Here is an 18,205-nt window from a genome sequence, read left to right as displayed (position 1 = left end):
AAAATTCTTTGCTCCAAAGAAGAGTTACAATGACAAATGTGGGGTAACGGCATAAATATGTGCTGCTTAAATTACTCAACAATTTATTTTAGGACAGTGGTAGATTGCTCTATTTTGCAACAATTAAACAAGTTTCCCTGCACACTCATTAGATGAACTTGTTTTATTTGGCTAACTTAATTTTAAAAAATTATTTAAGTTCATGTTGAATTGAAAAATATTCAGTTTAAAAAATATATTCATATATATATATATATATGAATTAAATGATTGAAGAAGCAGACGAGATGAATGAATACAGTTGAATTATTACAGGAATTTATTACAGGAATTATTTGGTCAAATCTGAATATGATGAATCTATATTCCTTCTGTCTTTCATATGGAATGCGTGATTATGTATGAGCAGTTCACTTATAGTACTTCCCCCATTCAGATTCTGCACTTATCTCTGCTCACAGCACACTATGATCTTTACTATTTGAGTCCACAGGACAAATTGATGTGTAGGAGCAAAAAAAAAAAAAAAAAGATAAATCTTCAGCACTATTTTCATAATGCAAACCTACCAGGGTGGCTTTGTCTGTGCTGGCAAGCCCTCCTTATCAGTGAATGCTCCCTGCTATACTATCTCCTCTAAACATTGTGCATCATCCGTCACTGGTAGAATTAGATAGTGTTACTGCCCACACACACACACACACACACACACACACACACACACACACACACACACACACACACACACACACACACACACACACACACACACACACACACACACACACACACACACACACACACACACACAAACAATTCAAATCCATGGGTACTTCTTCCTCCACAACAGGAAATGGTGTACAGTAGGTGTCTGATGGAAGAGACCACCCACTCACCGGATATTCAATTGCAAGCAGATACAAATTCATCCATTCTATCTCACACATGTTCACATGGGACCATCTACATATACACATACACCTTTGGGCAAATACCGCTTGCGAACGCACACCCACACGTGGACTCAACATAGAAACACAAACAAACAAAAACACTGATCATTTGATCCTTGCAAAAATATTCTAGATGCAGCTGGATTTATGAATGAACTGAAAGAAAACAAAATAGGGTTGGAGAACACTTTGTACAAAATGTGCATCGGGTTACTCCTTTAAAAACACTTCTTGCTGCATTGGCTGACAAACGACGTAATGAATGACATTCTATAGTTATTGGAGCAAAAAAAGGGGACATTTTATATATGGAAAGACAGGCTACCATTCACTCTTATCACCTCATCTAGTAATACATATATAAAATATAATCTTTTGTGCTATTTCTGTGCCGTCCTGGTGCTACAACATCCTTTCACAAAGAGACAGAATCAGGTACTGTCATCAGCATGAAGGAGTGAAACAGGAGAAAAGGGCTGAGAATATTAACCCAAGAGCCTGAGTCCATTCCATCCTCCAGGTCTCATGTTAGACATCGCTGAGAGAAATCCACTCATTAGGAGAGAGAGCAACACATATATCAAGCACAAATATCTGTCAGTTCTCCTCTGGGGGATCCAACCTCAGCAGCAGAACAGAACAGCTATATGTCTTTGAGCCATATATTGCTCTTGTATATTTACAGACTGTGTGTGTGTGTGTGTGTGTGTGTGTGTGTGTGTGCGTGCGTGCGTGTGTGTATGTTTACAACTACTGCCTCCCAAGGCTCATCAAAACATCTGCTGCTCTTAAATCATTAATATCCTCTGAAATAACGTTGATTAGTTGAAATGATACTGTAGGAGGCTGCAAGAGGAAAAATGATTTCCGTTGAATCTTATGACTTAATTAGATTTTCTATACATTCAAATGGATGTAATTTATTCCCACATGGCTAGTTTTAAGGTCATTATTTACTGTAAACTAAAAGTTAACATCTCCTTCATTTAATGTGAGAAATGATGGCGTATAAGACTGCTCGATTTTTTATTTTTTTTTGGCACTGGTATAATAAATCATTGGTGATGTTAGTATCCTTGGGGATGAAGGAAATTGGGTGACTGTGGCTGGGAAGAGTGTTGGTATGTGCTGCTTAATGGACTGACTGTCACACAGAGGAATATGGCTGAAACAGATGCACACTTCAGTGGGAAAGGTCAACGACAATCTTTCCTGCCCTTGTTTTTTTAGGAGTATTGTGTTTTTTATTATATGCAGGAGGGCAGCAACCACCTGGCAGTGCAGACAAAATCATTCGTGCCTTTGAAGCAGACGGTGGAGAAAACATTGACACTGATGGTGTGTCATCATGGAAATTGGTGCATGAATGGTTGTGAGATGTCACACTTCCAAGGCTGCGACTGAGTGTACATTCTCTGGGATCTTAATAGTGCTGAACTGGTGACTGTTTTGTACTTTTTGTTGGTGATAAAACCAACCACAAGTGTTGCCCTGCAGTCTCGAGAGTTTGATGGATCCAGTCTTTGAGTCTTACAGCTCTTAGAATACCTCTTTGAATCACAATATGTCTGCTTTATTAATTATTCATGAAATGCTCCATACATTTAGTTCATAACAGTGTGCTGCTGTAGCCACATTTACACACTCACTACACCTTTGATTCTGATTACGCAACTCTACTGGATGTAATAAAAGCCCACACAGCTGAAATGGTTTTGCCATCTCTATGTAAAAGAACCATATGTAAATATACAAATATTATAAATTGAGCATGATTTATGTTCCATGTGCCACTGGATATTTAAGGTATTTTAGATTCTTTATATGCAAAGACAACCCTATCATTAGCAGCTCAAGGAACAGAATCCAACAGTGCAATCACGTGTCTAAATACTTGGATTTTGCAATTTAAAAAGGAGATGACAACCGGATTCCACTAACCATCCTGAGAACATGGATCTTCATGTGGATAGTTTCAGTTTATTCCACTTCGCCTCAACCTGATTAAATGTGGACATTTGTTCTGCCATCTAGTGGTATGAAAAGTACAACAGATTGTGGATGTGGTTCATAACTGAATCGCATGTAATGGTTGAAATATTTCTTTGTGTGCTGGAGCATTTTTAGTTTGTTACGATGCATCAATTTGATGTACGTTAGCAAATGACACAACAGCTCCTTAAATAGCCCTTGCTGGTGTCTTGTCCAGGGTGTACCCCGCCTTTTGCCTGTACCCTCCTGGGATAACTTGCAACCCCATGACCCACAAGGCAGATAAGCTCCTGTAGACGAGAAGATTGTGATCATCTTGCCTACAAGTAAATGGATGGATGGATGAATGGATGGATGAATGGATGAATGAAACTTAAAGTTCATTCAAAGTTAAGGTGTAAGGTTTTGTATTTAGCCAAAGATGTACAACAGAATAAACACTTTTGGCTTGTGACCCAAGTTGTCAACATTGACTTGGATCTGATGTGTTAAATATTTCCAAATCACTATAGATAAGAGCAGAGTGGCACCATTGCCTTACTATGACCTCATTAATATTTTACATTACTTCTAAGTAGCCTATTTACCCTACGGTTGCAGTATAATAAATAGTATTTTTCACAATGTGTATAGTGAGAAAAAGAGCTGATAATTGAGTTGGATTTTACCATCGGAGACTGATGAACTGATTATTCTAGCCCAGGAGACAAAAAGAATTAAAAACAGCACTAATGCAAATAATGTCTGTGAATACGCTCAAATTTTGTATTACATTACTTATTATAATGCTCTGAAACACTGGAACTCAGTGACCTGTTAAGATTACTGGTATTAATACCAAACAGTGACGTCATTCTAACCTGTATGACGTCTTCACTAGTAAAAACGACCCGCTTCAGTGAACGGTACCACCCTGCACTAATTGCGTCAGGTGCGCGCTGATTGTTGGTTAGAGGCGACCGGCGGCTGCTGGCTCTTCACGTTTCCCCTAATCTCCCCCAACTTCTGCAGATCAAATCACCATTTTTACTCTTTAGTTATGTTTTAGCTGCCGTCATGCCCCTGTAAGGGAACATGTATGCAATACTTAACCTGACAGTGCCGGACTACGCCGGCCTGCCAGGTGTTGACCCGCAGAGCGCGCAGGAGATGACCCACCGCTCCGTTAAAATTAGCGTCATCATCGCTTTGGGCGTGATGATCACTCTGGGAAACATTGCGGTTCTTCTGGTCATTACTTCCTCCGTGGCTGGTTGGTCAAGAAATTCTCGGTACTTCCTCCTGTCTCTCACTGCTGCAGACTCCGCGTTTGCGCTGCTCGTCATGCCCTTGAATCTGGGGGTGAGTCTGCTGAAGGATTACGCAGAGGGCCCAGATGCGCTCTGTCATGTCGTGGCCTTTTGCAACGCCACCGTCTACTCCACCTGCATGTACACACTGGCTATGATAAGCCTGGAGAGGTACATTGCGGTGTTCTACCCGCTGCAATACTCCACCCTGATGACAAGGAGGAGGACGCTGCTTCTGATCGCCTTCGCTTGGTGCTTCCCTCCCTTTCTCCTGTCGCCAATCTTAGTTCCATATGGCATCATCGAGGTTCATTTTTCTCACGCATCACTGGTCTGCAACCCATCCTATTCCTCAAATGTTGGATATTCCCTAAGCCTGACATGCTTTATATTCTTTCCATGCTCAATCGTCATGACATTCGCAAACTTAAGAGTGTGGCGCGCTGCCAGGAAACAGAGGCTGAAATTGCGTCAATATTGCTGTGCGCGCCGCAGCAGACACGACGTGGCATCCAAAGTGCTGGTTCCAGTGATGGCAGCTTATTATACCTGTTGGACACCCTGTATGGCAGCTATGATATACAATGGTAAGCAACGAATTATTAATCTAATAGGAAAATCTTAAAATGTGGGAGATACCTGACACTTTGATTATATTTGGTTCCCTAATTGTTGCCCAAACACTCCACTAAGAAAACATGAATGGACAAATCCACAGCATCAGTAAAAAAACAAACAGACTTGTAGAGAATGCATCCTGTTCATACATTTAGACTAAATTGCATAAATCATGTTGCTGGATAAATTCATTTTCTTGAATTTTTACTATCCGTTTCCTGTCAGTTTTTTTCTTTAATGCATGTTAGATCTCACTTGTATTTCTTTGAGATCACTTCACTCTCAGCTGTTGCACCTAAAACTCTTATCATGAGAAAAGATGAGATAATAACTGGGAAAAAGCCCATTTTCTCATGTTAATATTAAAAACACATTATTTAAATCAAGAGGAAAGTGGAGAACCCTTGCGAGATCTCCTCTTAGATCTTGTTATTGTTGCCTTTCTGTTTTACTCGGATGAGATTTCTCCTGTCAAAGGTAGAAAAACAACTTCAAAGTGAGGCTTTGAATAGTTACAATTTAAATAGCTTTCCAAAAAAAAAATGAAAAAAAGGGGGTACTGATGGCTCTTTCCCCCTCTCCTTTAAGTTCAACCACAACTTGGCAGGAATAAAGCTGCAAGTTATTTTTGTAAATCTGGGCATGAATATACTAATTCAAGGCCAGTTTTATGACTCAGACCCTTTTTTGACATTTTCTCACCTACCTCAACTATGTGCTGTCTTGGAGTAATCAAGATTGAAAAATGAGTCAGCTGAATATTTTTAGAAGTGAAGACCTTTCCACAGAGGGCTGTAATGTATCTGTAATGGATGAAAGTCCCAGGAAAATTAAGCCGACGATCTTACCCGAAACTTCAAAGTGTATTGCTGTCCAAAAGCTTTTGAGACTCACTGTAAAGTGGATATCTGCATTTTACCAAATGTTCTGTTATATCTAAACAGTCCCTTTTAAGTTAATGGCTGAACAGTCTTGCTTTCCAAATCAATATAGCTCTATCTTTCAATTATGAACACTTTTAAGTCTTAAGAAGCCCAATCACTCATTGAGACGCATCACTTTTGTGTTGCTGTTGTACTGTAGATTCTCGCGCCTCTTCATTCCCATGTTTTCTGCCCCCACAGCGGTCTCAGGTTGCAGCGTGCCAGAGTGGATCGAGTTTGTGGTGGTATGGCTGCCAACTTCCAATGGCTTCCTAAACTGCATCTTCTACTTCTGGATGAACCGAAGCTTCCGCAGGAAATTCCGCCTCGTCCTCCATAGGCTGGCTCTGGCCCTCTGCCCTGAACTGGTCGATGTCCTTGCGTGCTGTGATGCTTCAAAGACACAGTTTGTGTCAGGAATCCTGGATAACAACAACACTGTCCATGAACGTTCCTGCAGCGTGTCCTCGACCAGCACCCTGTTGAGCTTGGCTTAGGATGTCTGCTCCTGAGGGGTGGGTCATAGGAACATAACAATAATGGTTCGCAATGGTTGATATTTGGACTCGGACAGGATGGCAAGTATTTCAAATAACCACTGTACTGTATGCATCCTTATAATCAGGGATATGGATCATTCCATGTATATACACATTTTTAATCAATTTTCAGTTTAAATGTAGGAACACAGGCTCAATTTGTATCTTATTTTGTTTTGTTTTACTTACGCAAGATTTGATTTACTGTCGGAGACGGCCTCTTAAGCACTTTTTTAGTTGTATTATATTTAGCCATCAACTATGTCTGTGGCCCAGAAATGTGAAATCAATTATTCTGCTTACAGTCACATAATCAATCTTTTAATAGAGTAATCTGGTCAAAACTCCCCCATGTTGCTTGGCTCGACATATTTTACTTCAAACATTTGAGGGTAGTCAATCAAGTCATCACAAGAATATGATATTTAGACATTAAACTTGGATTGTGTGAGCAGTACGAAGTGTGGACGATTTGCCTCTTTTGATTGAAATTATGCATCAAAAATCTTGACACAACAGCTGGGAGATGTTAACCTTTACGTCGCAGCATTTCAGCGTCTGGATGAAGAAAAGTAATTATGCACCTGCTGGGTAGAAAGGTCGCCACGTTTGTGCTGGCAAACAGATAACTTGAATAACTTGTGAGGCTGTGGTTGTTAATTATGAGATGGTTAGATCCTCCTCATAGAAACTTCCACTGCAGTATGGCTTCAGTGATCATGTCATTTCTGTGTGAATAAGTGATTTTGTGAATGAATATTAATGTTATACAAAAGAAAAGAAGTGGAATGCAAAACATTTTATTAAGCTTGTTTTAGCTTGTGGTCGCTGTTGCTATCAAAGTTTATGATTCTACAAGTGGTGACCTTAAAAACCTCTGTTGAGCATCAGAGGGTCTGTCTTATGTGTTAGAAATTACCATCCTAATAATATATTTTGTACACTGTATAAATGTTATGTTTCTAAAGAGTAATTTTTATAAATTCAAACAAAACAATTGAAAACACATTGGTTTATGGAGAATGTACTAAATAAAGCATTATGCCTTTGGTTGTTGTCATTTGTGGTCTGATTAAGTTTTATGAACACATTACTAAAGAACAATACAGGTTATTTTTTGATGAAGCTATCAAATGTTTCCTGACTCCCCTGGGCTTCACAATATTTTATTTCAGTTATCATGCCATGAAGAGTTGCTGTAGGTGATCACCTGTATTTGTATATACAAATGATAGCTTGAAAAGTTGTGTAGGAGTTGTTTAGGAATCAAAAAGGGGGCCTTCATTGCATTTTGATTGAAGTTACTGATACAGATTCCTAAATATTGCGAGATACATTTAATATTTAATATTCTCACAACATAGTGTGTTGATTTGCAAGCAACCTCATTTCCAGTCAAGTAGAGTTTATGTTTTACCACTAAATTCATGCAAATTGAATTCTAATTGAAGATCTGTGAGATTAAATTATAGTATTTGGAGGAGGTGTTATGTCACACTAGCAGGAGTAGAGCCATAGGGCTGTATAATATGTAGATGAAATAAGGCTGATGTAGTTTCAGTGAAATGGATTTCATGTATCTGTGAAATGTAAGCAGTGATCTCAGTGAAAATTAAGTCTGAATTTGAAATCCTTTCATGTGGGTAATAATGTTTTTGTTGGTAGGGACATAGACATTAGGTTATATTCATTTGTCATAAGGCAGAACTGAGTAAAGCATGATGTTCAATATGCTCCATACAGCATGAGCAACAACCAATGGTCTCAGAATGATACCAAATGGATGAAATGTTCACACTGGTGATTGTATTCATTTCTTCTCTCAGACGTCTGAGTATTGATGTCAGATAATGAGAGGGCTCTTAAATGGGGAAAATAACTTCCTGGTTGTCTGTGGTATCGTGGGAATGGTGTTGGAGGATGTAACCAGTCTGAGGGATTTTTTTAATTACATGGAATGTGTTTCACATACTGTATTCATGCTGTTTTACAGTTGGCTAAAATATGTAGTTTAAATATGTTTGTGGGTTACAAAGAATAATGTATAAGGAGCTAGTTTAATGTTTTTGTAATGAAGAAAGCAAATTAAATCATTGCACAGCACAATACAGACGGGATGACGGGTTATATCACTTAACAATGCATCACTATTGAAATTATCAATTATGTGATGGAATCTTCATGCGGTTAATTTTGTTGATTAGCATTACAGATGTTGAAGTTTCATTTTACAAATGCTTTAACACTCCTGTGAACAAACAATAGGCATGATGGCTGACTAACAGGTCCATGGAAATACTCTTAACTCTTCAGTGAACAGTTTAGTTTTTGTCTGAAAAAGTGTGCTATAATATATAGCACACTTATATAATGAATATTTTGAATATCTTCCAATAAGATAAATTATGGATCACATACGTGAGCGTAAAACATTTAGGATAGTCAAAAACGAATGGTTACAAATTTGTTGCCAAAAAGAAAGTACCAGAAGAAGAACTTGCAACTATTTGCCTGGACTTAATCCAGAAAATAAAAATAAAAACTTAACTACAAACTACTTTATATTAACAAACAGCATGTTCCCAGTTCTGTTTTTTCAATGGTATATAGTGCCTGCAGCCTAAACACAGTCAACTCATTACTGAGCAGATAGAGTATATGTGATGCTTGCATATATTAGGTTTGTATTTTCAAAATGTCAAAACTCCTCCCATGGCACTAATTCAATGAAGTGAGAAGGCAAAATTACAACTCAAACCTTTTCACCGAAGCAGCTGCACTTTGTGAAGTGTTTAATGTTCTCAATTCTATTAGTACTAAAAAAAACTCCACTGGGGCAGATCATTTGGAGTCAAGCTTTTAATATTAATGCTTCCATTTGTTACTGAATGTTTAACTTTACATTTTAATCCAACTGAGAGTGAATTCCTGACATTTAATAGACAGTGTACATTTTACCTTCGCACTTCAGCAGAGACTAGATTTGTCCGGCAACGGAATCATTGAAACAATCATAACTATCACATCTACATTACAGAATCTTTTGAACAATTCGGTGAGGATGTTATTATCTCAGCTCTTTTTATCAGAATGTTATCAATCTGGCATTGTAATGGGGCAGCAGTGAACCAGCAGTTATTTCTAGTGCACTGCATGATAATCAGGACCATTTTTGCCCTTTTTTGTATTAATTTGTCAAATGCGCCATACTGTCACTCATTCACACCCCCTCCACACACACACACACACACACACACACACACACACACACACACACACACACACACACACACACACACACACACACACACACAGATGCACACACAGCTTTTTTAAACTAGTGAATAAGGTGTAGATTTCAGCAGGGGTGGTACTGTGGTGTGCAGTGGTTATGTTGCACTCTCAGCTCACTCTGAGAGCTGAGAGTAAACTGTCTCTTCGTACAGTTTATACATATTCCTTCTGGGTGTTGTCTTTTCCTTCTTGTCCTAAAACATAAAATAAAAATAAATTTGGGATTCTGCATTCGTCCATCTCAGGTGCATGCCCCACTTTACAGCCAATACCAGCTGGGTTCCACAAAGAATACGTGGTAATAGAAGAAAAATGTACGAAGGGGAACAATATAAATTGTACAAATTGTACATTGAAATACAACAACTCAAGCATTTTGAAATATCTCTATCCATTCAAAATAACTTCAGTCATCTTAAAACTATAATGCATGATATTCTAGGAAAAGCTGAAAACAAATCTACTAAAGTTGATATTACTTGTTTAGTTGGACACCAGTTGAAAGACAAACCTTTTATAAATTAGCTTCTCACTCCATAAAAAACTGTGCTCTAAGAATGTGTTTAAATCCATCCATCCATCAAAACTAGAAACAAGGCTTTGTGGTCAAAATGATTGAAAACACACATTTCTCCGATCTACATTCATCTAGAGACGCAGCTATTCATTCTTGAGTGAGATGAAAGCAGGGACAGCTTAATGATACACTGATGTTAACTGTGATAGAAAATGTGTGGCAAATGTTAGTAGGTAGAAGAAATAAATACTGTATTTTCTGCACTATAAATATATCCCTGCACTATTGACACAGATTTACAAAGTTCTTGCCTCTTAGATTTCCATCCATCCATTTTCATGTAGACAAGAAGATTGCAGTTGTCTTGTCTAGAGCTGTTTCTCTGTGGGTCACAGAGAACCTGCAGTGAACCCATGCAGACACAGGGAGAACATATGAACTCCACATTGAAAGGAATTGAACTCAGAACCTTCTTGCTGTGAGGCAACAGTGCTTCCCACTGAGTCACCATGCTGCCCTACTATTAGACCTCTTACCTCACAGGCTCAGGAATCATCCCGAGGTGACGTAGGCACTGGAAACAGGCTTTCAGTAGGCCTTAAGGCATCTGGGTTCTCGTCCTGCCGTGAACCGAGATGAAGTTCTCTGTGTGTGTGTGTGTGTGTGTGTGTGTGTGGGGGGGGTTAGTGTCAGGGGTCAGCAGCCTCAGTTGCCATACCAGACCACTTTGCCTCCACATCAGAAATGTAGTCTGCAGCATCACACATGATGCTAGTTTATCTGTGATGCAGTCTTTAACCTTTTGTAACAGCAGTCAATCTACATGTATCTGCACATGTATGATGTGAATGAACTTCCTGTTCACATCATCAGCTTCATTATGTGAGGAAGCCTTGATGGGAATGTGGGTGCCATCTGTGCAGTCACTGACGCTGGGATATCCTGAAAGAAATTAAAGTTAGTAATCCAATTCTGAGGTTACAGCACACTGTCAGCAAGAGAATATAATTTCAAATTAATTGATCAGATTTTGACATCATTCGACTGCAATCCTGTGGAACTTCTAATTGATGATTGTGACAGATTTATCTCCAGGGAAATTTGCAAACTAGAGTAAAAGCTTTTCAAGGCTGACCGAGGATTAAAATGTAACACATTTGGCAAAAAACATCAGACTGTATTTTCTGAGTGAACACAATGATCTGATGGGTCCAAGAACTTCAGGGGAAAAAAAATAAAGTTGGGAGTATCTCACTGATGGGAGCTGAGTGTTTTAGTGATCCTTTCAGGTAGTTGTTAGAGCTGCAAAATCTTCAGCATTCCCTCTGGAGACAGATGTTTTGACACCTTTCATCGGTGTTGGGGTGTATCTCTGATGTTACCTATTATAACTGCCCAGCAAAAACCAACAGAACTGAATTTTCTACTGTAAAATAATATCTGATATGTATTTTATGATTAGATGAACTACTACAGCCCTGACCCTAACCTAACACCGTTAGTGAGGGATCATACTCATTCCTTTAACATCTGCCAGCATTTTTCCAGGCATTTGAGGTTTTTGCTCAGCGTCTCTCCCAGGACACTGGGGTGTGTGCATTAGCAGTCTCAGATCTCCTTGACGATGACCGGCAATTCAGTCAGGGGGAATGCTGTCTGAGGGCTTTGTGCACTCCCACTGATACAATATGCTGTGTGATGAGAGCTCATCTTTCTGTCTAGTCATTGCTGTCACAACACTGATGCCAACATGGATATTGACATTGACAGCTTTAATGCTGTTGAAGATGGAGAAAATATCCAAAACACACATCTATGAAAATCTCAACCAGGACTTACATACATCAGATATCAGCAAGGCTAGTTAATCTGTAGAAATTCACTCAGAAACGAGAAAACAAATAAGAAAAAAATATAAAAGGAAACACTTAGTAAAAATACTTTTGTTAATGCAAATCTGTGATTCATGTGCATCAATATAAATGCATTTTGTTTTCCCTATATGGTTCATAATGATTTTCTTCATGCAAAGTTATTGGGTATTTCCTCCATATGCCAACATTGGCCTCACTGAGTTTTGTATGAAAGCCTGAAGACAAAATATGGATATGAATGTGGGTGCGCAAGTGAGATTAACCATTTTAATACACTACATACAGTACTTCCACTGTCATTTACATTTAACTCCTGTACATGTATGCTTGATACTTTGGCACCATCTAGTGTTCATAACAAGTATGACATAAAAAGACAAGCTTTCAGAAAGTTTGAGATTCACATTTACTAATTATGGTTATGGTTGATTTGAACAAATTTTATTTCATTCATCATTGTGTGACATTTACTGCCCTTCAAAGCTGCCCATATTGTTATTTGGCTGCTAAAGCAACTCTACTGCTGTGATTTAAGAAACTTATAAATGCAAAACAACCAGTTCAATTACATCAAGAGGGCATCCAGTTCCGATCCGTCTCACCACACAAAACGGGATAGTTGAATGGATATTGACTGTTGTTTTCTGCAGTGTGCTGTTCAAGGTGTTGTGAGGATTGCACTGCAGGTGGACAGGCTTTTATTCTAATCACTAGCTCCTGCTCTTCTCCCCAGCAGCTGAAGGGAACATATCAATATTGGCATGAAAAATTATTCACTTGCTGTTATCACAGTACCAACCTCTTATCAAAAGACAGGTGTTTAACCACATTACAGTATTATTATATTCTGGAGAATAACCCATCTGTCAACAGGCAGGAGGCAAGGTATGCCCCAGACAGATCAGTTTCATTGCAGAACCACATGAAAAAGAAAAGTTGAAGTTCGTTCACGAGTTAAAGTTCATCCTCTGCGGGTAACATGTCACGTGACAGCTACATACTTGATATTGTGTCTGATCTAAACAACCATTAAATGTACTCCAATTAAATCAATTACATACTAAGAAATTTGATATTAGTACATTATATCAATGATGGGCCAGTTGTACGTATTTGTCTTTTCGCTGAGTGAAAAAAAAAGGAAATTGCATCTTTTTTTGACTCCAAAATGAAAGGCAGTTGATGGAATTTATAATACAGTGTACAGTGTAAGTACATTGTAGTTTGTTGGTTATCCACTTTTAGTATATTCAATAAATGGGGAAATTTAAGCACGTCATAAAGCTCGCCCATGCAAAAAAAATATATTTATAAGCTAAACTCTGGCCAGGAATATAATGAATTAACTACTAACTAAAGTAACTACAAAAAATTAATATGCATGCAGGGAAAATAACATCTTTACCAACATTATTCGATACAAATCAAACCATCCTGAGACAATTAACTGTACCTTTCAGTACAACACTCTTGAGCTGTATCACAATGAAACAGTTGTAAAAGCATAATTAAAATAAACAATTAAACGGCATAGTGAGAAATTAGTTTAAGACACAGGAAAGAATTGTCTTTGTCCACATCTATTCACATATATCTGGATATTAAGCTATTAATGTATGATTAAATGCTAAATTAATTTATATTAATATATGGATCAACACTTTAAAACAAATTCCCTATTAAAGAACTGTACAAAAACAACTTGGATCACATTCTATCATACTCACTGATGAAATATAGTTCTGTCCTATTTTCAAGAAGGAACAGACAATCTGACACTCCAGTTGTACAACTGTAAACATTAAGCATCAACAAAATGATAAATTTAACCAAGTATTGATTAACAATAGAACTGAGTGCTCAAGAAGAAGGGACGACACTCATGAGGGGTTAGACAGATGAATGGGTGACTTTAAAACCGTTTTTGGAACTTTACCTACATTCTACCCCAGCACCCTAAAAACAATTACTGATTTTAACCTTTAAACATAAAATCTTACGAAAAACTGCATTACAGAAGTGACAAATAATTACATTTAACAATTCATCAGAAGATATAAATCAACATAAACATAGAATGCATACCCTGATTCAGCATTCGTCATCATTGTGCATATTAACATTGTCTGTAATGTAACATAATCATGGTGTGTGGGCAGTAAACCAAGCCAGGAATAAATGTTTATCCAAGATTAAATTAAAGACAACACTTAAAATTAATTAAAAAAGGCATAGTTACAATGACACACAAAGAAAGTCAAGGCAGATAATTTATAAAGCTGCTGCCTAACCGTAGCTGGGACAAACTGTTCCCCTCCCTTGCTAGTTGTGGATGCAGACACCCTTGCGTGCATCCACTTTGAGGAAGGTTCTGTCAAACACGTCAAGGCCTCCAGAAGAAAAGATGAAAACAAGATGCCAGCACTTAAGACGACTTGTGTTCAAACATGTAGTAGCGACACACGATGCCAACTATGGTTGCAACGATAGCAGGTATCAACCACACGGTCCAGGAGCTGTGGGAAAGATTATTTTGTTAAATCAAAGGAATCAAATGAACGAACCAAACAAATAAAAGGGCAAACACACAACAAAGAAAGTTATAACTGGAACTCTTTTTTTTTTAATCTGTAACTTTTACATTAAATAATAAAACAAAAAATGGTGGAAACCCAAACACATTTGCAGAAGAACACCAGCCGGATGTTTTTAAAACACATCAAGGTTGATTCATACACATGTAATAAAGGATTCCACCATTTTCCAGCACATTTTCAGAACATTTTCCAGAATAATTGGACTTTGTTTACCAGAAACAAGTTTGATCAATGTTGGTTTGCAGTAAATAAGATAAGTGAGTTTGAAGCTTGGTGGCTCACCTGGACTCTCCTGAAGTTGTCTCATGTTCCTCCTTGAATAAAAACAAAATGGCAAGAACAGATATTGTATGAAATAAAACCAAAATGTTTGGTACAGGTAGTCCTCAAGATACATTTGACTTACAACTTTCGTTGCTACGAGTAAATGCGTACCACCATGCGCGACGACTGTGGTGGAATACCTCAGTGGCTTAAAGCTTGTTTAGCCTCTACACCCCCGAGGGTAAAATTTATTCAACAGAGGTAGAGATGTAAAAGTTACATTATGGTACAAAAGTATTTTATCCCGTTTTTGCTGTCTTTATGTTCTGTAATTGTTTCTGGTAAGTCTTAGGTACTAGTACTTTCGTATATCGAGTAGTATTTGCAATTAAATGACCTCAAATGGCGATTATAGATTGAAATTTAATAAATAACGACATTGAAACAATTTAATTTACAAACCAAGTGTGTTTGTAGGTTGAGGACTACCTGTATTATCTTTGTTAATTCCATGCTTTTCTGTTGCAGTTGACCTGAGGTTACATTTATTGACAATGTCACTTACCTTTTTGGCCTCCTCTTTTCTGTCATCCTACAAAGAAAATCAATAAATTAAGTTTACTGTTTAAATTGTATGCATGACACATATTACAATCCCAAACAATAAAAACAAACCCTGCTACCCTGGTATAAAGTGTCAGTTGTGGACTTGGACTGGAAAGCACAAATGTACACCAACAAATAATGTTGTTCATAGCCCGATTACAACGTCCATTTTCATTCTGCATTTCATTGTAATTTGATTCTGGTGTTGTCACGGCAAAGCAGCCATGACAACACCAGAAAACTAAGTGTGATGGACCGAAGTATTCCTTGCTAAGCTGCAAAAGAGAGACAGTATGAAAAAATATTGTAGTAAACAAGCTGCAACTTTGGAAAATACCCCTTGGATTTGTAGATTTCACAATGTTAAACCTTCTAATCAGGCTGAACTGTACTTATACATGCATTTAACAGCAGAAACACTGGACTTTGTCTTCCTTTCTCAGTCACTCTTTCCGGTAGACTACATATGACTTGTGCTTGCTGTTCTACGGACATGATCTCCATGGGATACTGATAGCATGCAAACTCACTACAGGCAGGAAATCAAGTCTTTTAATAAAAACACATCTCACCATGTGAAGCTCCCCGATCAGATACTGCTGGAGCATCTCCCTGGCATCAGTGGAATGACCCACATCCTCAAAGCTCTCTGTGGCATCTGCACCCGCCTGCTCCAGCAAAACCTCCTCACCTCCGGGATGCTGGTGACATAAAACGGATGACAACAGTAGTGTTACTGTTGTTTATTTTGCTGAGTTGCCTCACAACTTTAATATTTTCAGCTAGTTTCTGTTTGATTAGATTCAGCCAAAATCAACAGAGAAATTTGATATCCCTGACATCACAAAGAAAAGTAGTGAAATAGATCATTAAGTCAGTGGTAAAAAGATATAAACTGCATTAACTCTAATACTATAAAGATTGGAATATTTAATGCTAGAGTTATTCACTTTTAATATTTTATAAATGTATTCATTTGTTTCAGTTGAAAAATTGTGCATCTCTTTAACACCTGCCATTCAAATTTAACAGTTACAGCACTTTGCTGAATATCATATTTCATGAAAAGAAAACGGATCAACTGATTCTTATTTAAAAAATTCAGTTTCATACCAAGGTTTAAATTAGTTCTCCTGTAATTAGACGCACAAGAGATTATACTGTATATCTCATCTGAAATTGGGAAATTTAGAAGAGACATAGTGTGAAACACATTAAGCCATCATAATATTTCAACACTAAAATATAGTCAGGTGCGTGTGCGCGTCTACTGAAACTGGAGCATGACTAATTTTACTATGGTATTGATATTATCAGCAGTCCAGTGACCATGTCACGTGATTTCTTACGTCGCTGCGATAGGCTGTGTTACGGCTGCGTTATCAAGTTAATGTTTCAATGAGTTTAACATATGTTACTGTTCGTAGCTAGCTAATGTTACAATCAATTCTGGATTTAAAACATTATTGCCTTTAAAGCATATATTGTGGATGCCTGACGATGCATTTCTGCTTTTATGCAACATCTTTTGTAAAACGTGTGATCAAAAGCCTGATTAGCCTTAGTCGTTTTTACTGATAGCTACTTATGACGGCTATAATTCTAGTTGATGCAAGCGTTGCTTAGCATAACCTTGTTTGACAAAACTTCATAATGGCAAGTTAGCTGCTGAAAACAGTATCTCCTTTATTCGTTAACAACCCGAGTGAAGATGACCAGAAAGCGCAACACGTTAACCAACAAGGCTAATAAGCGTTTCGTAATTCCAGGATGTAAAGATTAGAAAAATTACAAACAACTAAAATAACTAAGTCAATGATTAAATAGCAGCTAATATCTGTACTAATTCCTTACCTCTTCATAGAAACTTGTGATGTCATATACTTTATCGTGGATGATGAGCCATGAGTCGCTGGCCAGGTTATGTGTTCTAATTTCTTCTAATGTGTAATATTTTACAGCGCATTCGAGTGTTTCGCCGTTTTCCCCCACACCGGCAGGTCCACTGCCCGTGTCCTCGTTCACCTCTCCCATTTTACTTTTGATGCAAACAACCTTTTTCAATTACCAGGTTAGCAAACGTTAGCTTATGTTAGCCAAGTAGCATGTAGATTTAACCCGCTATCTGCGAGCAAGTCGGATCACCTCTCAGCTGTGTTTCAAATACGCTCCTAATGTTAGTGTCGAAAAGAGTGTTGTCAAAGACACTATCGCCCCGAAAAGAAAAAAAACTAAGAATGTGAGGTTACAAAATCGCCTTAACCCGGCATATCGGCAGACACATAAAATAGACCAATAGCATGCTGCTCGTTTCAGCAACTGACCAATGGAATTTGCGGCTCACTGAGTGGGAACCAATCACAGTCCATCAAGAGACAAGGCCTTTTCGGTAATTGTCAACCGTCAAGTGTGCGCTGTCATAACGCATACACACACTCCGCGTCTACTATTTCGCAACGCAAGCGCATTAATAACTTTTAATTTCGGAGCAGTCGTGTTAAGATAAAAAACCGAGAGTAGATACGGTTATCTGAACTTTCATAAAGGAGTCAACATTTGATAATCGTAGATGTGTATTTAACACGAATATATATGTACATTTCGAAAAAACGGAATCATATCTGAGCAGTCACAAATCTGAAATCTAGTAAAAAAAAAAGTTAAATTTATATTAAAAAATAATATAAGTTCAACTGATGTTATTGCTACACATAAAAAACTACCTGAATGCAAGCCTGA

General features: G+C 37.9%; 2 protein-coding genes across 2 annotated transcripts; one reads left to right on the top strand and one right to left on the bottom strand.

Moving 5' to 3' along the window:
* The first annotated feature begins 4,019 nt into the window (after nucleotides 1-4,019).
* On the top strand, nucleotides 4,020-6,272 carry zgc:162592 (uncharacterized protein LOC561993 homolog). The gene is made up of 2 exons (XM_068312732.1): nucleotides 4,020-4,821; nucleotides 5,977-6,272. The coding sequence occupies exons 1-2, from the start codon at nucleotides 4,020-4,022 to the stop codon at nucleotides 6,270-6,272; spliced, it is 1,098 nt and encodes a 365-aa protein (XP_068168833.1).
* Nucleotides 6,273-12,296: 6,024 nt separating this feature from the next.
* Nucleotides 12,297-17,728, bottom strand: cyb5b (cytochrome b5 type B). Its single transcript, XM_068308854.1, has 5 exons — nucleotides 17,321-17,728; nucleotides 16,039-16,167; nucleotides 15,426-15,452; nucleotides 14,879-14,910; nucleotides 12,297-14,515 (listed from the first exon to the last, which is right to left on the bottom strand). Exons 1-5 carry the CDS (start codon nucleotides 17,498-17,500, stop codon nucleotides 14,425-14,427), a joined length of 459 nt encoding a protein of 152 aa, XP_068164955.1. The 5' UTR covers nucleotides 17,501-17,728; the 3' UTR covers nucleotides 12,297-14,424.
* Nucleotides 17,729-18,205: the final 477 nt, after the last annotated feature.

This window comes from Antennarius striatus, chromosome 1 (genome assembly GCF_040054535.1).
Source record: "Antennarius striatus isolate MH-2024 chromosome 1, ASM4005453v1, whole genome shotgun sequence".
Lineage (NCBI taxonomy): Eukaryota > Metazoa > Chordata > Actinopteri > Lophiiformes > Antennariidae > Antennarius > Antennarius striatus.
This window is presented reverse-complemented; position numbering and strand designations above follow the sequence as displayed.

Excerpts from the sequence above, each read along its gene's own strand:
- cyb5b (XM_068308854.1), bottom strand. The coding sequence starts at position 17,500 with ATGGGAGAGGTGAACGAGGACACGGGCAGTGGACCTGCCGGTGTGGGG. Across the intron at positions 15,453-16,038 it reads TGATCGGGGAGCTTCACATG|GATGACAGAAAAGAGGAGGC; the intron begins GTGAGATGTGTT and ends TTTTCTTTGTAG. Across the intron at positions 14,516-14,878 it reads ACAACTTCAGGAGAGTCCAG|CTCCTGGACCGTGTGGTTGA; the intron begins GTGAGCCACCAA and ends TCTTTCCCACAG.
- zgc:162592 (XM_068312732.1), top strand. The coding sequence starts at position 4,020 with ATGTATGCAATACTTAACCTGACAGTGCCGGACTACGCCGGCCTGCCA. Across the intron at positions 4,822-5,976 it reads GGCAGCTATGATATACAATG|CGGTCTCAGGTTGCAGCGTG; the intron begins GTAAGCAACGAA and ends CTGCCCCCACAG.